This window comes from Rattus rattus, chromosome 5 (genome assembly GCF_011064425.1).
Source record: "Rattus rattus isolate New Zealand chromosome 5, Rrattus_CSIRO_v1, whole genome shotgun sequence".
NCBI lineage: Eukaryota > Metazoa > Chordata > Mammalia > Rodentia > Muridae > Rattus > Rattus rattus.
In genome coordinates, this window is record NC_046158.1 from 98,712,042 (window position 1) to 98,729,482 (window position 17,441).

At 41.5% G+C, this 17,441-nt stretch overlaps 1 protein-coding gene across 4 annotated transcripts in view; it reads left to right on the forward strand.

Moving 5' to 3' along the window:
• Snap23 (synaptosome associated protein 23) overlaps positions 1 to 15,144 on the forward strand; it is a 28,652-nt gene extending 13,508 nt beyond the window's left edge. For all 4 annotated transcript variants that reach the window (XM_032904016.1, XM_032904015.1, XM_032904017.1 and 1 more), the window contains exons 3-8: positions 161 to 202; positions 562 to 610; positions 1,167 to 1,284; positions 8,979 to 9,134; positions 10,900 to 11,044; positions 13,370 to 15,144. In XM_032904016.1, the coding sequence (XP_032759907.1) occupies positions 161 to 202; positions 562 to 610; positions 1,167 to 1,284; positions 8,979 to 9,134; positions 10,900 to 11,044; positions 13,370 to 13,435 (576 nt within the window). In that variant the 3' untranslated portion in view covers positions 13,436 to 15,144. The remainder of the gene's footprint in view (positions 1 to 160; positions 203 to 561; positions 611 to 1,166; positions 1,285 to 8,978; positions 9,135 to 10,899; positions 11,045 to 13,369) is intronic.
• Positions 15,145 to 17,441: the final 2,297 nt, after the last annotated feature.

The following is a 17,441-nucleotide window of genomic DNA, read 5'->3' on the forward strand; positions in this document are numbered from 1 at the left end:
GAGACCTCTCTTAAGTGCCTGGTAGGAAGAAAGGGAAAATGGAACACTGCTTTCTTTGCTTTCTTGTAAGGAGGGGGTGTGCTGGCAAGTTGTAAGTAACAATAAAGTAGCATCATAAATACAGCCTGTGATTGATTTGTTTCTCTGAATTTCTTCCTAGTCTCTGGAAAGCACAAGGAGAATCCTGGGTTTAGCCATTGAGGTAAGAAATATTCAATATTTGAGTATAGAAATGTATGGGTGGAATATTAGCACTACCTACAGTTGATGTGATCTAGCAGTTGCTGAAGATTGCCCAGTGATGCACTAATAAGCTAGTTCTGGTTCTTCTTTGAAAGTATTGGGATATTGACAGGGAAGCTGAATTTACCATAGGCTTGAACTTACTTTAGTGATTAATATGTGCATTGCTGTGAAGTACTTAATTCTGTCTGTAACACTTGATTCCTGAGCATTTGATTTTTGATTTGATTCTTTCTTATCATTTATCAGTCTTTGCAAGGTTTGGAGATATTTTGGGTTGCTTTCTTGTACTTTTCATCTTTCTTTTTCCCCTTTTAGTCTCAGGATGCAGGAATCAAGACCATCACTATGCTGGATGAGCAAGGGGGTGAGTTGAAGTCATTTAAGGAAACTCTAAATTTGACTTAGAGTGCCAAAAACCCCTATAAAATTCAGCCTTCCCTTTGTAAGATAAGAGTAATGTGTTTCCTCCTTTTCTCCGGCTGGTGGTATCATGGTCACTGCTGGACTGGGATGAGAGGCAACAGTGCCCACTGGACACAAGTCTCTTAGACAAGAGCAGCCTGTTGTGTGCATTTGTCACGTGAACTTTAAACGTGATATTATCAGATCATTTCCCAGATGAGTTTAGAACATCCAATTTTGTTGGTCTGAGTTAACCCCATCAAAACTTTCCTTAGTTTAGTGCCTAAATGTTAGGAATACTGGGAATCTGGCTGGAGTGATTTCTAGGCAACCCTCACATGCTGCTAGAGAATAAATCTTTGTGAAGTGAGGCTCCAGGAACCGTAGGATCAGCGTTGTTCTCTTGGCACTGAGACTCACTGCGGGTGATGGATAGCGTGGAGGGTGCAGCTCCCTGCTCTGTAGCATTAGCATTTTCACTGGACATCTGTGAATGTAACACCACAACTTATTCTTAGAACAACTAAATCGCATAGAAGAAGGCATGGACCAAATAAATAAAGACATGAGAGAGGCAGAGAAGACTTTAACAGAACTCAACAAGTGTTGTGGCCTCTGCGTCTGCCCTTGTAATAGGTAAGTTGATAAATCAAGACCTTATCCTTGCTTATTCCCTACCCGGAAATAAAGTCAGAAGTGTAACTGGATAACTGGTTGGAAGTTAGCAACTTTGTTAAAAACAAACTGAAGATCAAGGTTTTCATCAAGCAGGAAGGTTCATAGAAAATCGTGCCTAGATTGACCAGCTCTTGTACCAAATATAAGTTTCAATCTGGATACAAAAAGGCTGGGGATTTACATCTGGATGGTGTAGAATAGAATGGCATTTGTATATAAAACTTTTAAGGAGTAAAGAATGAACTTCTTCAAAAGACAGTGTGTTAGAGCTAGTGTTAGACGGTGTGATGTCTACTAAGGGTACAGATGTGTATGGTTATATGATACCTTAACAGGAGGGAGATCATGAGGTGAGCTTGTCACTAAAAGGATTTGAATTAATGTGGAGAAAAGGATCTGGGGGTGAGGCTAAGTGGGAGCCCATAGCACCAGAAAAGTCAACAAAAATAAAACATGGAAAGAAAGGGAATTTAACTGAACTACATGATTCAGGTGAGAAGTAGCGGGAGATGAAGGTAGCTGGCGGAGGAACTTGGATGCCAGAGTTAGGGAGGAGATAGACAGGGTTGACATTTGTGACTGTGTACCAGGAGGCTAGTTAAACGTAATTCATTATCTGGGTCCTTGAGGTTAGACTTTATCGGTAAGGTTAAAGATGAAATTATAAATCAATAGGATTCCCTTTAAATCGGTTGGTTGCATTTGAAGTATGAAAGGGAGCGAGTCAAAGAAGACAGATGATGGTTGATGATTATGTCCTAGTTTTCTTTTTGTGAGGAAACAAAAAGAAAGAGCAAAAGAACTTAGGGAAAGAAAGTTTATTTGGAAAGACCAATTCCAGGTTGTAGTATATCACTGAAGGGAGGTCAGAGCAGGAACTTGAAGCAGCTAGTCACATCTCATTCCAGAGCAGAGAGGAATGAAAGCTGTGTGCTGTGCTTGCTCTCACCTTGTCTTAGGCTTTTACTGCTGAGAACGGCACCATGACCAATGCAAGTCTTATAAAGGACAATGTTTAATTGGGGCTGGCTTATAGGTTCAGAGGTTCAGTCCATCATCATCAAGGTGGGGGCATGGCAGCATCCAGGCAGGCATGGTGCAGGCAGAGCTGAGAGTTAAACATCTTCATCTGAAGGCTGCTAGCAGAACACTGGCTTCCAGGCAGCTAGGATGAAGGTCTTAAAGCTCACATTCACAGGGCCACACCTTCTGATAGTGCCACTCTAGGCTGAGCGAGCATATAAAACCATCACACACCCTTTCTTCTCCCACCGGCTTACGCTGTTTAAGCTTCCCTGCTGCCCACAGACATGGGTACAGGCAAACCAGATCTAGATAGGTTTTTAGTTGATGCTCTTGGGTGATTCATAAGGCATCTCTGACAAAGAAAATTTTATAGTATACTGTTTGAAGATTGTGCTCGAGATAAAGGACTTCACCCATTTCCTTTTGTTTTTTGATTCCTTGAGACAGAATCTCACTATATAGTCCTGGCTGGCCTGGAACTCTCTATATAAACCAGACGGGCCTTGAACTCAGAGATCTGCCTGCTTCTGCTTCCTGAGTGCTGGGATTAAAGATGTGTATTAAAGTAAATCACGATGCCCAGTCACTCATTTTATTCCATTGTGGAAATTTCTATTCTCTTTTACTCTTGGATGAAGTAAACTTTATGATTTTCTTACTAATAATAGATAATCAAATAAGGTAAAGTTTGGACAGAGGCAGTTAACCATTAAGAGTGTCAGTCAGGAGCTCTTTGAAACTTTGCTCTTAGTCAAGATGAGTGTCTTGAGATTAAGTTACAGGGCTTCATCAACAGTTTGTCCAGCTAATAGTCCCAGGTGCATAAATCCCAGTGAGTTAAGTCTTTTACACTTACATATTTTCAGGTGTATTTGGTTATTTGCTTTGCCTTATTTCTAATGTGAGTTCCAGGGATTTGGACTCAGATCCTCATTTTGTACCACAAATACCCTTTAACTGCTGAGCCATCTGCCTAGCTCTCAGATAAGTGTTTTTATGTTATAATATTATATAATAATTTTAATTAAAAACTATGTGTATGACTGTTTTGCCTGCTTTGATGTCTGTGCACCATATGCGTGTCCAGTATCCACAGAGGCCATTGGAGTTAGAGAAGATAGTGAACCACCATGTCGGTGTTGGGAGTCACCCAGACCTTCTGGAAGAGCAGCCAGTGCTCTTAACCCCTGGGCCCTCTCTCAGTCCCTTCTGTGCCATTTTCACTAAATAAAAGGATTATGTTGCTTGTTGGTCCACATCTGGATTTGTTTTGTCATGAGGAGTTAAAGGTTTGACTGTTCTTCTCAGCTTTAATACAAGCCCATTGACCTGTATACTTTGGTTGACTTTCTAGAAGTTTATAGTTCAGTGGCTGTGACTGGAGCTGGGGATGTAGCTCATTTAGTACAGTTGTTTGCCTAGCATGGGTTCAAGTCCAAGCCCAGCATAAAATTGGGAGTGGTAGTTCAAGCCTATAATCCTAGCTCTCAAGGTCCTCCTCTTCCTTAGCTGCATATTGAGTTCAAGGTCAGCCTGGGCCAAATGAAGCCCTCCAAAACAATAACAACAAAAACACCAGTGTGTCAACCAGGTTTAGCAGGTTGATTTAAGCAGCACATTCTAAGTGTCTATATAATATGACTCAAACCCTTAGATATGTTTTACAAACTTCTGTTCCTGTCACCTATGTTTCATGAACCATCTTGGAAGAATGAGGAAGAGAAAGTAGGTGAATTTCCTTGAACAAAACTCCTCTTCAGTCTAGATGATTGTTTCTAAGTTATAGGTTAATAAAAAGAATAGCAATGACTTCTAAAAGGGTCAAAGATGAGAGAACATGGAGGATAGAACAGTGGGTGTATTGAAGTTTTTCTCTGTGTCCTGCCATGTGTGGGCAAGCTTTTCTTGAACATGAGGCGAGAAGGTAGAGCACAGCCCCGCCATAGGCTTTCACCTCCATCATTGGCAGAACCCTTTTTCAGTGGGTGGAGAGAACAGTCCTGACCAGATGGAGTCCAGGGCTGCCATGACAGAACAGCTGTCATGAAAAGAGAGCAGAGCCCTGTGAAGGATTCTAGGGGAGTTTTCTTCTTTCAGTGTCTTTATCCCATGAGACCTGGACTGCTGTTAAGTCACATGGTCCCAGCGTCTCCCTTTCCTCCACTGTCTAGATCTTCCTGACCTTACTTTACCTGTTTCAGTCAGGGTCAGCACTTAGCCAACCATAGCATGAACTCCTCACACACACAGATACAGCATCCTAATCTTCCGCGTCCTGTGGGTGTCAGAATCTAGCAGCATTACTAGACCAGTACTTAACTTCTCGGTTCATGTATTCTTCCTTTCCTTCCTCCCCCATTCTCTTTCCTTTCCTCCCTTCCACCCCACCCCCTGACCCATAATTGTGTTTATCTAACTGTTTAGAAATTTGTAATACTCTAGAAGACAAGAGTTACTTTTTGTTCACTTTGTATCATAAATAGTGGGTTCACTTGTGCTTTAATTTGTAACTGCACTGAAGCTTTTACCTTAGTGTGCTCTTGTGGTCACACTCAGGGCCTGGCATAGGACAAGCAAGCACTTTCCCACTGAGGAGGACTGAGGGGACCTTCTGCTCAGCATAAACTTAAACATTTTTGTGAGGAGTGTTATCCCTGGGACATGCTCAGGAAAAATGAAGTATACCATCATTTAAATTGTTTTCTTGTTTTTCTTTTTATCTAGATTCTCAGTTGGTGGCTGTTTCTTTGAAACCAGGCAGGCATTTGAATGCATCGTGTATTTAAAGCTCTAAATCTGCTCCTGTTCTGTTTGACTGACACGTACTGTCTGCATCTTATTCTCTCACTTAATCTCTTCCTTTCTTGCTTACTAAAATGAAGATCTAACATCAAAAGCCGGGCTCAGTAGCTGATCAAAGGGATCTTTAAGATGCAGTCTTGAGGTGCAGGCTGAGCTGCTAACCTGCTGCCCAAGGTGATGTTTCAAATGGCTTTTCTGTGCATGTGCATGGATTTGTGAGTGATGGAAACGGTCCTAAAGCTGTGTTGTGTGTAATGTGAATTTGTGATGGATGCTAGCAGACAAAAGATGAACTTAATAAAAGGATCTTCATTTGTTATAACTCCATTAGACTAACATACCAAAAGCTAAATTTTTATTTACTAAGTTAACATTAGCAAAAATAAAAGCACCCCTGAAATTCAATAAGCTTTAAATTGTTGATTTTAGCAGAGCTGCAGTTGAGTTCTTTTAAAGGTTGACTGCATCTCTCTGTTCCTCTCCATTAGATGTCCACACACCTTCTGGTTCCTGTAGAATGTTTCTAGTAAAGTATTGCTTCTCTGCATTTTAATTTCCCTTGATATAGGACACTATCAAGTCGAGGAATTGTCAGTCTAGTCATCGTAAATCCTATTTAGAATAAAGTGGGATATCAGTTTTAAATGTGCCAGGCGTGGGTCTCACACCTTTAATCCCAACACTGAGGAGGCAGGGGCAGGTGGATCTCAGAGTTCAAGGTCAACCTGGCCTACATATCAAGTTTTAGGACACCTAGAGCTATTTAAAAACAATATAAAAGAATAATAAAAATAGATAGATAGATAGATAGATAGATAGATAGATAGATAGATAGATAGATAGATAGGAAGAAATGAAGGAAGAAAGAAAATGTAATGTATCCTATTTTTTAAAAGGTAAAAACTCATTAGTAACTTTTGGTTTTATTTTTGTCTTTGAGATAGGATCATATTTTGTTAGCCCAGACGGGCCTCACTCAGTCTCTAGAGTCCTGGGTTTGCAGGCATGCCACTCTGCCTAGATTTTACTAGTTGCTTTTGAATTTGTCACTCTCTCTCCCACCTGCTCTACGACCTAGCATCCTAATAGAAACCCTACTTATATTACCTCACTGGCTACTGTGCTGAGAGTTGTAGCCCAGTGGTTGGGTGCTAGGACTGGTGAGGCCCTGGGGTTATTCCCCATCACCACAGATGGACAAAAGCCCAGAAGCCACTCACTCTTTTAAAAATATTGAGAAATATTGGTTATTTTGCATATAATTACTCTGCTTTAGATTTTTGCCTGGAACCTATATGTTAACAAAGAATGCATGATGTATTAGTTCACTAATTTAACAGGTAATTATAAGAAAATATTAATTTAAAAATTAGATATCTCACCTTGTTCCAGGGAAGATTTGACATGGCTGATTAATGACTGAGTGACAGAAATAGTAATATGTATGTGTATATATATATATATATATATATATATATATTTGAGAACTTTGAAGAGCCTTTAAAGGCCTACAAGATAGATCAGTAGGTAAAAGTGCTTGCCACCCAGGCCCCACATCCAATTTCCATCCCTGGAAACAAGTGAAAGTTCCATGCACTGGTGAGGATCTGCAATCCCAGCACAGATCGGGGGTGGGTGGAGAATTGCGCTACAATTTGTCAGCCAGCAGTAGCAGGAGAAACAAAATTCTGCTTCAACAATCTCGAAGGCCATTTGTCCTCTGACTTCTCTGCATGCGTGCTGTGGTGCATATATACCCCCCAATCAATCCAATCAGTCAATCTGGAGTAAATACATTAGTAAGTAAGTTAGTACACACACCCCTTCCATAGGGAAGTCAGAAAACAGCTTGCAGGGGTTACTCTTTTCATCCTTCCTCCGTCGTGGGGACTAAGCTCGGGCTGTTGAGCTCGGCAGCATGCCCTCTACTTACTGAGCTGCCGTAGCAGACCTCCTTTCTAGTTTTTGAGACAAGTTCTCACAACGTAAGCCAGGCTGGTCTCAAACAAATGATTTGCTGCCTCAGCTGCCTGAGTGCTGGCATTATAGGCATGTGCCGCCATACCCTGCTAAGAGCATCTTTCTCACAAGTAACAAAAAGTCCAGTTCTAGTTCAGCCAGAATTTAGTCTTCGTATGCTTAAGAAAAAAGAAGCCACTTCTTTTTCATAGAATTTATACTCTTCTTTTGCAATTTTTGCAATAAAGAGACTACCTCAAAACTAGGATAAATAAGACCTATATTATAGCAACACTTAGTTTTGGGTAATACAGAAATAAAATTAAAATTAAGTAAAATCTTGCTTGAAACAAAAGTAATCAGTAAAGACAGTTTTGAAATAGCCATTTTAAAGTCACATGATAAAGTGAGGTAGCATAATACTGTAATCCCAGCATTTAGGAAGTAGAAGAAAGCCACGTCAGAAGTTGGCCAGTCTAAGCTATATAGACAGGGTTTCTCTATGCAACAGCCCTGGCTGCCCTGGAACTTGCTTTGTAGACCAGGTGTCCTCAAGAGATTTGACTGCCTCTGCCCCCTGAGTGCTGGGATTAAAGGTGTATGTGACTATGCCCGGATCTGGGCTTTTTCTTGCCTGTTGTATCAGTTGAGAAGTATATTCTATGTTAACATTCTGACTCTATTAGCTACACCTAAGCCTTTCAGGTGAGTTCTGGTTTTGCTTTGAGTTTTACTTTGTTGTAATACCTCACTGTGGAGACCAGGCTGGCATCAGACTCATGGAGTCTGTCTAGCACCCATCTCTACCTATGGTGATAGAGAAGTGCTGGATTGCAGTTGTGCACCACCACACCAACCTTTCCCTGGGTTCCAGAGATTGAAGTCAGCTTTGGGGCTTGTGCAGCAAGCTCCTCTTTAGTTTTAAAAGACCTAGACTTGGGATTGGGGCGGGGTGGGGGTCGGGGGGGGTAGGTATTCAAGGCAGGGTTTCTCTGTGTAGCCCCGGCTATTCTGGAACTCACTCTGTAGACCACCTGGCCTTGAACTCGAAAATCCACCTGCCTCTGCCTCTTCTGCGTGCTAGGATTATATTAGTTAGCTGTCTAATTTAGAAATAATCCATTTTTTCCTTCACACAGAACTACTCTAGTTCAAAAGTTCAAACAGGGAACAAAGATGAGGCCAAGTGTTTCCCTCTTGGATTTTTTTCTACCCATACATTAAGCTCTATGGTTCTTCCAAGAAACCTCTCTATGTATCCCAGATCACCTTCCCCAAGGATTCTCCTCCCTCCCAGTGTCCATTGGCCTTTTTTTTTTCTTTTCTTGTAAAAGTTATAAGCTGAAAGACTTGAAATATCTAGTTTCAATTTATCACTTGCTAATGGCTTAACAAAAACTTGGTAATAGTATTTGGACCTTTTAAAAATGCCTAAGTGGGGGTTGGGGATTTAGCTCAGTGGTGGAGCACTTGCCTAGCAAGTGCAAGGCCCTGGGTTCGGTCCCCAGCTCTGAAAAAAAAAGGAAAAAAAAAAATGCCTAAGTGGTAGTGGTGCGTGTCTGTAATCCCAGCACTGGAGAGGCAGGGGCAGGCCTCTCTGAGTTCCAGGACAGTCTGGTCTACAAAAGCAAGTTCCAGGACAGTTAGAACTACATAATGAGCTCTTGTCTCCAAACCAAACAGACAAACCAAATTATTAAATGTTGGTAGAGGTTTATCTGATTCATCCCTTTCCTCTTTTGACATCGGCCATGGTGCAGTTAACCTACTTTTAGCAAGAAATTGTAGGGTCATATTCAGGGTAATAAGTACTAATAACTTAAACCCCCTTTCCTGCTTTGTCTACATCTCTGACATTAATATAGGACCAAGAATTTTGAGTCTGGAAAGAACTATAAGGCAACATGGGGTGATGGTGGAGACAGCTCACCTAGCAATGTAGTATCTAAGCAACCAAGCCGGATAACAAACGGTCAGCCTCAGCAGACTACAGGAGCGGCCAGCGGTGGATACATTAAACGGTACACCAGCTCTTCCTCCTGTTTCTACATCTCCTAATGTGTGGCTCATTTTAGAGATTGGGTGTGGCTAGCAATAAACCCTAACTCAACAAGTAACCTGTCAGTCTTCCCCCCCTTTCTTCCTTCTCTCCTTTCAAAGAGATGGTTTATTTTGACTTCTCATTCCAAAAGATTTGGTTTATGGTTTCTTGGAAAGAAAATGATGGCAGCAAGAATATGGTGACAGTTATTTTCACGTGTGGCAGGCAGTAAGCTGTGAGAAGGGAGTATAGGAAAGGCTGAGCAAGGCATGCCCTCTATAGAGCTGCTGTCAAGCCCCACACCCTACCTTCCACCATTTCCTGGTACGGCATTCTGGTCACATTGTCTAATTGATTTTAAAGTCTTGAGATTTGAGTGTGCATAGATTGATTTGAAGGTTTATTAACCACAGGTTAGGGGCTGGTCAGATGTCTCAACAGGTAAAGGAGCTTGCTGCCAAGCCTGCTGTCCTGAGTTACACTCCCAGTTCTCATATGGTAAAAAAAGAGAACTGACTCACTTAAATTATCCTCTGATCTCCAGTGCATGTGTTGTGACATGTGCACATGCATGTGCACACACACACACACTACAAGTAAATGTAAAGGTTAAAACAAGCCAGGCAATAGTGGTGCAGCCTTTAATCCCAGTGCTTAGGAGGGAGAGGCAGGCAGATCTCTGTCAATTTGAGGGCCAGCCTGGTCTACAGAGTGGACAGCCAGGGCTACCCACAGAGAAACCTTGTCTTAGAAGGAAACAAAACATAAAGATTCAACTGGGCTTGAAGGCTGAGGATGAAGGATTACTTTAACCCAGGAGCTATAGGTCGGCCAAAGGAGCATCATAAGGCTTTATCTGTAGTGAAAATAACAAAATAAGCTGTTTACCTGGTAATCCTAGCACTTTAGAAGGGTAACATGGGAGGATTGACTAATTCAAGGTCAGTCTGAGAAACATAGTGAATTCCAGGCCATCCAGGACTATATACTTTCCTGACTGGGAAGATTTGGAGTGGAGTATTAGAATTAGTGTGTTACCGTAAACAAGTACCTTAATGGTGCTAGAAAATACACTGTGTCTCAGCGTTATATGTTAGTGGTCTTCTCCACAGATCTTGTAGTCTCCTTGATTGGCTTTTGCTGCTGCTGTTTTGAGACAAGGTCTGTGTAGCCCAGGCTGGTCTCTAATTTATGTTTCTCTTCCTGCCTGAGCCTTCTGAGTGCTAGGATTACAGGTAAGTTTCACCACACTTGGCTTTTAAGAATTTTTTTAATTATATATGTGTACATGTGAACAAAAGTACACATGAATTCCATAATGTGTATGAGGAGGTCAGAGGACAATATTGTGGAGTTGGTTCTCTCATGCTACCTTTATATGGGTTCCATGAACTGAACTCAGGTCATCAGGTTTTTGCAGCAAGCATTTCGACCTGTTGAGCCATCTTGCTAGTCTGCCTATTACCTACTTGACTCGACTCCTCTCCTCTCCTCTTTTCCTCTCCTCTCCTCTCCTCTCCTCTCCTCTCCTCTCCTCTCCTCTCCTCTCTCCCTCTCCTCTCCTCTTCTCTCTTCCTTTGTTCCTTTTCTCAGTGTAGACTGTTTCTAATAATTAGTCTACATTTCATTTACATGTGACCATCATTTTGATTACTTATTTTTATAATTCTAGATTTAGTCCATTTATAGTTTAGATTCTGACTTATAGTATAGAGTTCTGATTTAACTCTCTTTTTTTCTGATAGCATAACCAATGATGCCAGAGAAGATGAGATGGAAGAGAACCTGACTCAAGTGGGCAGCATCCTAGGGAACCTAAAGAACATGGCTCTGGATATGGGCAATGAAATTGATGCTCAAAACCAGCAAATACAGAAGATCACAGAAAAGGTAAAAAAAAAAAAAAAAAAAAAAAAAAGTAATTAAACCCACAGGAAAATGAGAGTGAATCCAGTGATACTGAGTGATCAATATCTTTTGGGAGGGATCAGTGCAGTCTACTTAGGCCGTGTGGTGAGGTGGCTGCTCCAGCATTTTAAAAGCAGTCTTGCTGTTTTGCTCATGTTAGTGGTTCATTGAAAAGGCACATATTAGAATGAAGTTTAACCTAAAACTTTCCACATGAAGCTAAGAATTTATTTGTAGAGCCTGTGAGGTAGCTTAGGGAGTAGAGATGCAGGCCACCAGGCCTGACAACCTGATTTTGATCCCTGGGATCTACATCTTAGGACATCACCAATTCTTATAAGCTGTCCTTTGACCTGTACACATATGTACATGCACACAATAAATAAGTGTAATTTTAAAAGAAATTTAAGAATGTATTGAGTAACCTGGGTGTCGTGGTATACACTTACAATCCTAGCATTGGGAAGACAGAGGCATATGGATCTCCCTGAGTTCAAGGGCAGCCTGGTCTACATAGAGAATCCCAGGACTTCCAGGGCTTCATAAAACCTCCCTATCTCAAAACCAACCAACCAACCAACCACCCAGCAAACAAATCATGTACCAAGTAGATTCCTCCTAAGTTTTGTGTGTGTGTTATGTGCATTCCTTGCCTGAATGCATGTTAGCTTTTACTTTTGTTTTATTCACGGATACAGATAGCCTAGAAGTAAAATCGTACAGCTTCATTTCAGGAGTCAGTAGCAAAAACCAATTCTGTAGACTTGTTCTTGTATAGGGTCATGTGTGACTGGAAAGATGGTTCATTGATTAAGAGCACTTACTGCTCTTACAGAGGATCTGGTTTATTCCCAGCAACCATGTCAGGGGGCTCGCAATGCCTATAACTCCAGCTTTAAGGAGTATGAAACCCTCTGACCTCTTTTGGCGCTTGGACTGGAGCCACTTGGTTCCTAAGATGCTTGCAGTGCTGAACCCTGGGTTTAGGGTATAGATTACACATCATTTTAATTTAGATGCTTCTGTGGGTGGCAGTACATCTGTTCCAAAGATCTTTGGCAAAGTTATTTCAGTCTCTTTGGTCAGAGCTCAGTAGCTCCAAATGAGACTTCTGCTCAGAGAGCATTCTTGTCATACTTTATTGCATCGAAAATGGGCTGGAACCAGTGTTGTTGCCCATAATTCCAGCCACTCCAGAGGAGTGGAAAGATCACTTGAACTCATAAGCTCAAGGCCAGCCCAGGCAATCAGATCTAGTCTCAAAATCTTAAGTAGAAGGCCTTGGGAGGTGGCTCAGTTGGGAAGTGCTTGCAATGCAAGTGTGAGGACTTGCATTTGATCCTAAGTACTCATATACAAGCTACACATGGTGGTGTGTGTCTGCAACCCTGGGGTGGTGGGGAGCACTTCTTGATCTTCAAGAGGACTGGGAAACAATTCTCAACACCCACATGGTGGCTTATTCCAGTTCCAGGGGATCCAACAACTTCATGGCTTCCATAGACACATGGTGCACAGACATACATGCAGGCAAAACACCCATACACATTATTTAAATTTTGCTGATTGCTGGTGGCCTTTCCTTTAATCTCTGCCCTGAGAGAAGCAGAGGCAGGTGGATCTCTGTGAGTTCAAGGCCAGCCTGTTCTCTACAGAGTGAGTTCTGGGACAGCCAGGGCTACAGAGAGATACCATGTCTCAAAATAATATAAAATTTTATGTTTTTTGTTGCACTGGTGATTGAACATAGGACCTCATGTGTGGGAGGCAAGTAATCTACCACTGAACTATACCCCACCCTCTTAACTGCTGTTATTTTGAGACAGTTTGACTGTAACCCTGGCTGGTGTTGAACTCATGATATTCTTGCCATATCCTTTTGAGTGCTGAGATTACAGGCTTATTCCCATATGTAGTTCCCAAATACATGAAACGTTGCGTGTTTGTGCATGTGTATGTGTATGTGCATGTTTGTGGGTGAATGTATGTCCATAGAATTGCAAATCATATATTCTGCCCCTGAGCTGTGTCCTCAGCTAAAATTAAACTTGATTTTCGAAACAGAATTCCATGTAGCCTTGGCTGGCTTCGGATTCACTGTGTAGTTGAGGAAGACTGCTTACTGAGGACCAAGTTCTAGGATTGCTATGCTGGCACATAGCAGGCACATGCAGTGCTGTGAAATTGAACCCAGTGCATCTGGGCAGACACTACCAACTGAGCTACGCCTGCCTCCCCCGGCTTAATTTGTGTTTAAAATGGCTTATTTTGTGAACGGATGCTGACGTTTGTTTTTGTTTTTTTCAGGCTGACACCAACAAGAATCGCATTGACATTGCCAATACAAGAGCAAAGAAACTCATTGACAGCTAAAACCCTGCTGTACTTCTTTACCTGTTAACTCAGTCTCGGGCTCCTGCTCAGTCTTTTCTTACTCAGTTTGAAAGACTGTGCGAGAAGGGCAGGGGAGGATGCCTCCTCCTTCCTTCCTTTCTGTCTTTTGGGGTAGGTTCTTGCTCAGGCGTTCTTAGTCTTTCTCAATTCACTCTTGTAGGCTGCTTTCTGTACATCACTTAGTCTCTCCATCTCGTCATTTAGCTTTTGTGTTCAAGACTTGGAAGCATTGCCAAAGAGCCATGAGGGGAGGCAGCTGGATAAGGAGCTTTTGCCATTATTGGTTGGTTGGCTTGGTTTTGGTTTTATGGTAAAGAGCAAGAGGAAGGAAGAAGTAGTGAAGTGACTCATTAAAGAAACTACAGGTCACAAAAAACCCTCAGTGCTTGGGGTAGGAGCTTTCACACGGGTTTTGTTCTACACCACTGTTTTCCAGCTTCTGCTCCAAAGAGAATACAGTGAGTTTTCCAGAAGTGAGCTTCACTCCTAAACCCTTAGTGATTTGTGTATAAATGTAGGCTCTTGGGTCCCGTTTCATATTGCACATGTAGCAACACTATATAAACGAGTGCCTTTTATTCTCATACAGTAAGTCATAGCATGGCCCCATTGCAGGCCTGTTAACTTCATGGAGCTGTCAGTAGCCTTTAAAAGATGTACATATATATATGTGAAATCGGAGACTTCCTCACTAAAGCAGGGTGTATCATGTGAATTCAGATTTACCTCGTAAGAATTATGTTTAGACATGAAAAAGACTTGTTTTGATCTCAGGTAGAAAAATAGATTGCTTTGAGTTTTGTATAGTTTTAGACGTTTAAAAAGTTATAATCGGTTACTAAAAGTTGTTTGGAAAATTATGCCTTTGATTAATTATTGATGACCACACTGCCATTCTCTCTGCCTTACACACAGAATCAAGTTTGTGTAGACCCTGAAGTGTTAGGAAAGCTGAACTGGTATTTGTCACCTTTGTTTAAAAATCAGCATGTACAATTGCAAAGTAGATCGGTTTGACCAGTAACCATTGCTTGATTCTTACAATTAAATTTTGTAATTAATGGTATTGTTCTTCAAATAGGTGATGTTTCTATGACTTATTTGTGGGGGCAATCATTTTACCAGCTTTTGTTAACATTAGATAAAGCAAATGTCCATACGTCATGCACGCCAATAGAAAGTTGCATTAGCTCTTCTCTACTTTTCACCAGAAGTGTGTACAGGACTTCCTACGGTTTGCTTTGAGTTCATTCTAGACATTACTTGTCTTAGTCGTTTGAACTTAAATACACTACTGAGTATTTCTGAGTGAGAATTCAAGTCATGTATTGAAGATGAGTCTAGCATAGCAACATTCAGAGGGTGAAGAGGACAGTGTGCAAAACAAAGCAGTGTTCCATGCCAGAGTGAGGAGCTATTGGGTACAGATACCTAATGTATGAAGTATGGCTGAGTGTAAAACACTGGACTGTGCTGTGCCCAAAAGTGCTTCCCTTAGTCATTTAAAAACAACATGGTGATTTGTCCAAAGGAACGGTACCAAAAGGTAGTATCCAAGGTATTATTTGGCTAGAATATGCACTAAAGCAACCCTTTGCTCTTGCTGGCTGGTGTGAACGCATGCTTATTTCTTGCCTTAATTTCTATACCTGTAAATGGGAATTAATAAATCCTGTTTTATAAACTAATTTACAGACCTGTAATGCCCAGAAATTTCTTAGAATATGCCAGGCTTACAGGCCACATGGGTAATCCCAATGTTTGGGAACCTGAGGCACAATCAATCTACCCAATGAGTTTGTGGGCTAGCTTAGAGTAAATTGTGTCCAGAAACAGCTTCTACCCCCCCCCCAAAATCAACCAACAAAACTATTTTTTTAAGATTTATTTATTATGTATATAAGTACACTGTAGCTGTCTTCAACTGTAGCTGTCTTCAGACACACCAGAAGAGGGCATCTGATCTCATTACAGATGGTTGTGAGCCACCATGTGGTTGCTGGGAATTGCACTCAGGACCTCTGGAAGAGCAGTCAGTGCTCTTAACCACTGAGCCACCTCTTCAGCCCCCAACAAAACTCTTGAAAGAGCGCCTATTAGGTGTAACTCTCCTAAATGATAGCTCTTTTCTCTAGAATGGAGGGAGCTCTTTTAGGTCAAAGACAACATAGCTCCTCTCCCGACCAAAGACAAAAGCATGGAAGCAGATACCAAGCACCTTTGTCTGCAGAGCCATCATACCCCCACTGTTGCTGTTATTTTTGAGATACAATAGCATAACACAAGCTGGAGTCACCTGGGATTCTGGTTTTGGTGTGTCTTCTAATATCGTGACCTTGTATATATTACCTATGACTACAAATAAGAGCTAGCATCTTGTACTGAACTTTTGGTTGGTTGGTTGGTTGGTTGGTCTTGACACAGGATTTTCTGTGTAGTCTTGGCTATCCTGAAACTCACTCTGTAGATCACGCTGGCCTCGAACTCGGAGGTTAAGGTTTAGGATTGGGAATGTAGAACTGCTCAGATCATGAGGTGCTTGCCTAGTATACAAGTATCCCTAGGTTCAGTTCTGTTTTACCATGTAAGCCAGATGTGGTGGCATGCCCCTCCAAACTCAGCACTAGGTAGGGGGTAGCAGGAGGATCAGGAGTTCAAGGTCATTCTCAGGTACACATTTTCAGGACAACCTGGGATATGTGAAACATACTCAAAACAAAAAGGGCCAATGATATGGCTTAGCAAGTAAGGGTACTTGCTGCCAAGCCAGACAACCCAAGTTTGAACTCCAGGACTTAAATGGTAGAAGAAGAACCTAAAAGTTTTCCTCTGACTTCCACGTGTGCTGCACTGTATGCAAGCTTGTGTGCACATACACATAAGAATGTAATGAAAATAAAAAGCAGAAGTTACCTGAATGCTATTTTCCTGGATGCTCTCATTAAAATTCCAAGTTATCCTAATTTATCCCTGATTTATTTCTCATTTGATATTCAGATTCCTTATCCTGAAGTCATTAATTGGTTTGTTTGTCTTTGCCTCTTTATAGATAAGATAAATCGCTTGTTTCATTGGGTTCCTGTTGTGTCACTTTTTTTTTTTTTCTTTTCTTTTTTTCGGAGCTGGGGACCGAACCCAGGGCCTTGCGCTTGCTAGGCAAGCGCTCTACCACTGAGCTAAATCCCCAACCCCCTGTTGTGTCACTTTTATGATTTTTTTCTTTATAATACATACTCGAGAAAGTCAAATATAGAGGTATTCCCTAGATTTACAGATGAGAGTAAATTGCCCTGAAAGCTATAAAGTAACAAAGTGGATCTATATGTTGATTTCTCCAAGTACAGTGCCTGTGACTTTACTCCATGTACTAGCTGACTCCAAACCAAACTAAAATTTAAGGCGTATTGGGTATGTTTTTGTTTTTTAAAAGGATTTTATTTATGAGTGTTACGGTTGCATGTGTGTATGTGTAGCACATATATGCCTAGTGCCCAGAAGCCAGAAGAGGGTGTTGGAACCAGCTTGTTGGTACAGGAACTGAATCTGGGTCCCCTGCAAGGACTAGTGCTTTTTTTCTCTTGAACTCTCACTCCAGCCCCTTTATATGGTTTTTAACGTCAAGCACTTCAGTTTAGCAAGAGAGATAAATACAGGATGTGGGAAGTACTCTATCAGCAGATGGGGGAGCAGTTAATTCGGATTAGATTTAGGGAAGGAGCTTAGATACAGGTCAGCACCAAGTAAGAGAGATGGTTTTTCTTGACTGAATAACACGAAGGTATTTTGGAGCAATATAAATGAATGCCTGTAAGTTATTGATTGGTTCAGATTTGTTAGTGAAAGGCACTGGTTAGAGGGAAGACTTTAGAAAACAATCCCTATGAGAGCTTCACGATGTTCTTACCAGTAACACTCTGCAATCCTCTCCACCTTCCCGTTCTCTTAAGCACCGATCCGAGTTCTCAGAAATGTCTGCACGGCACCA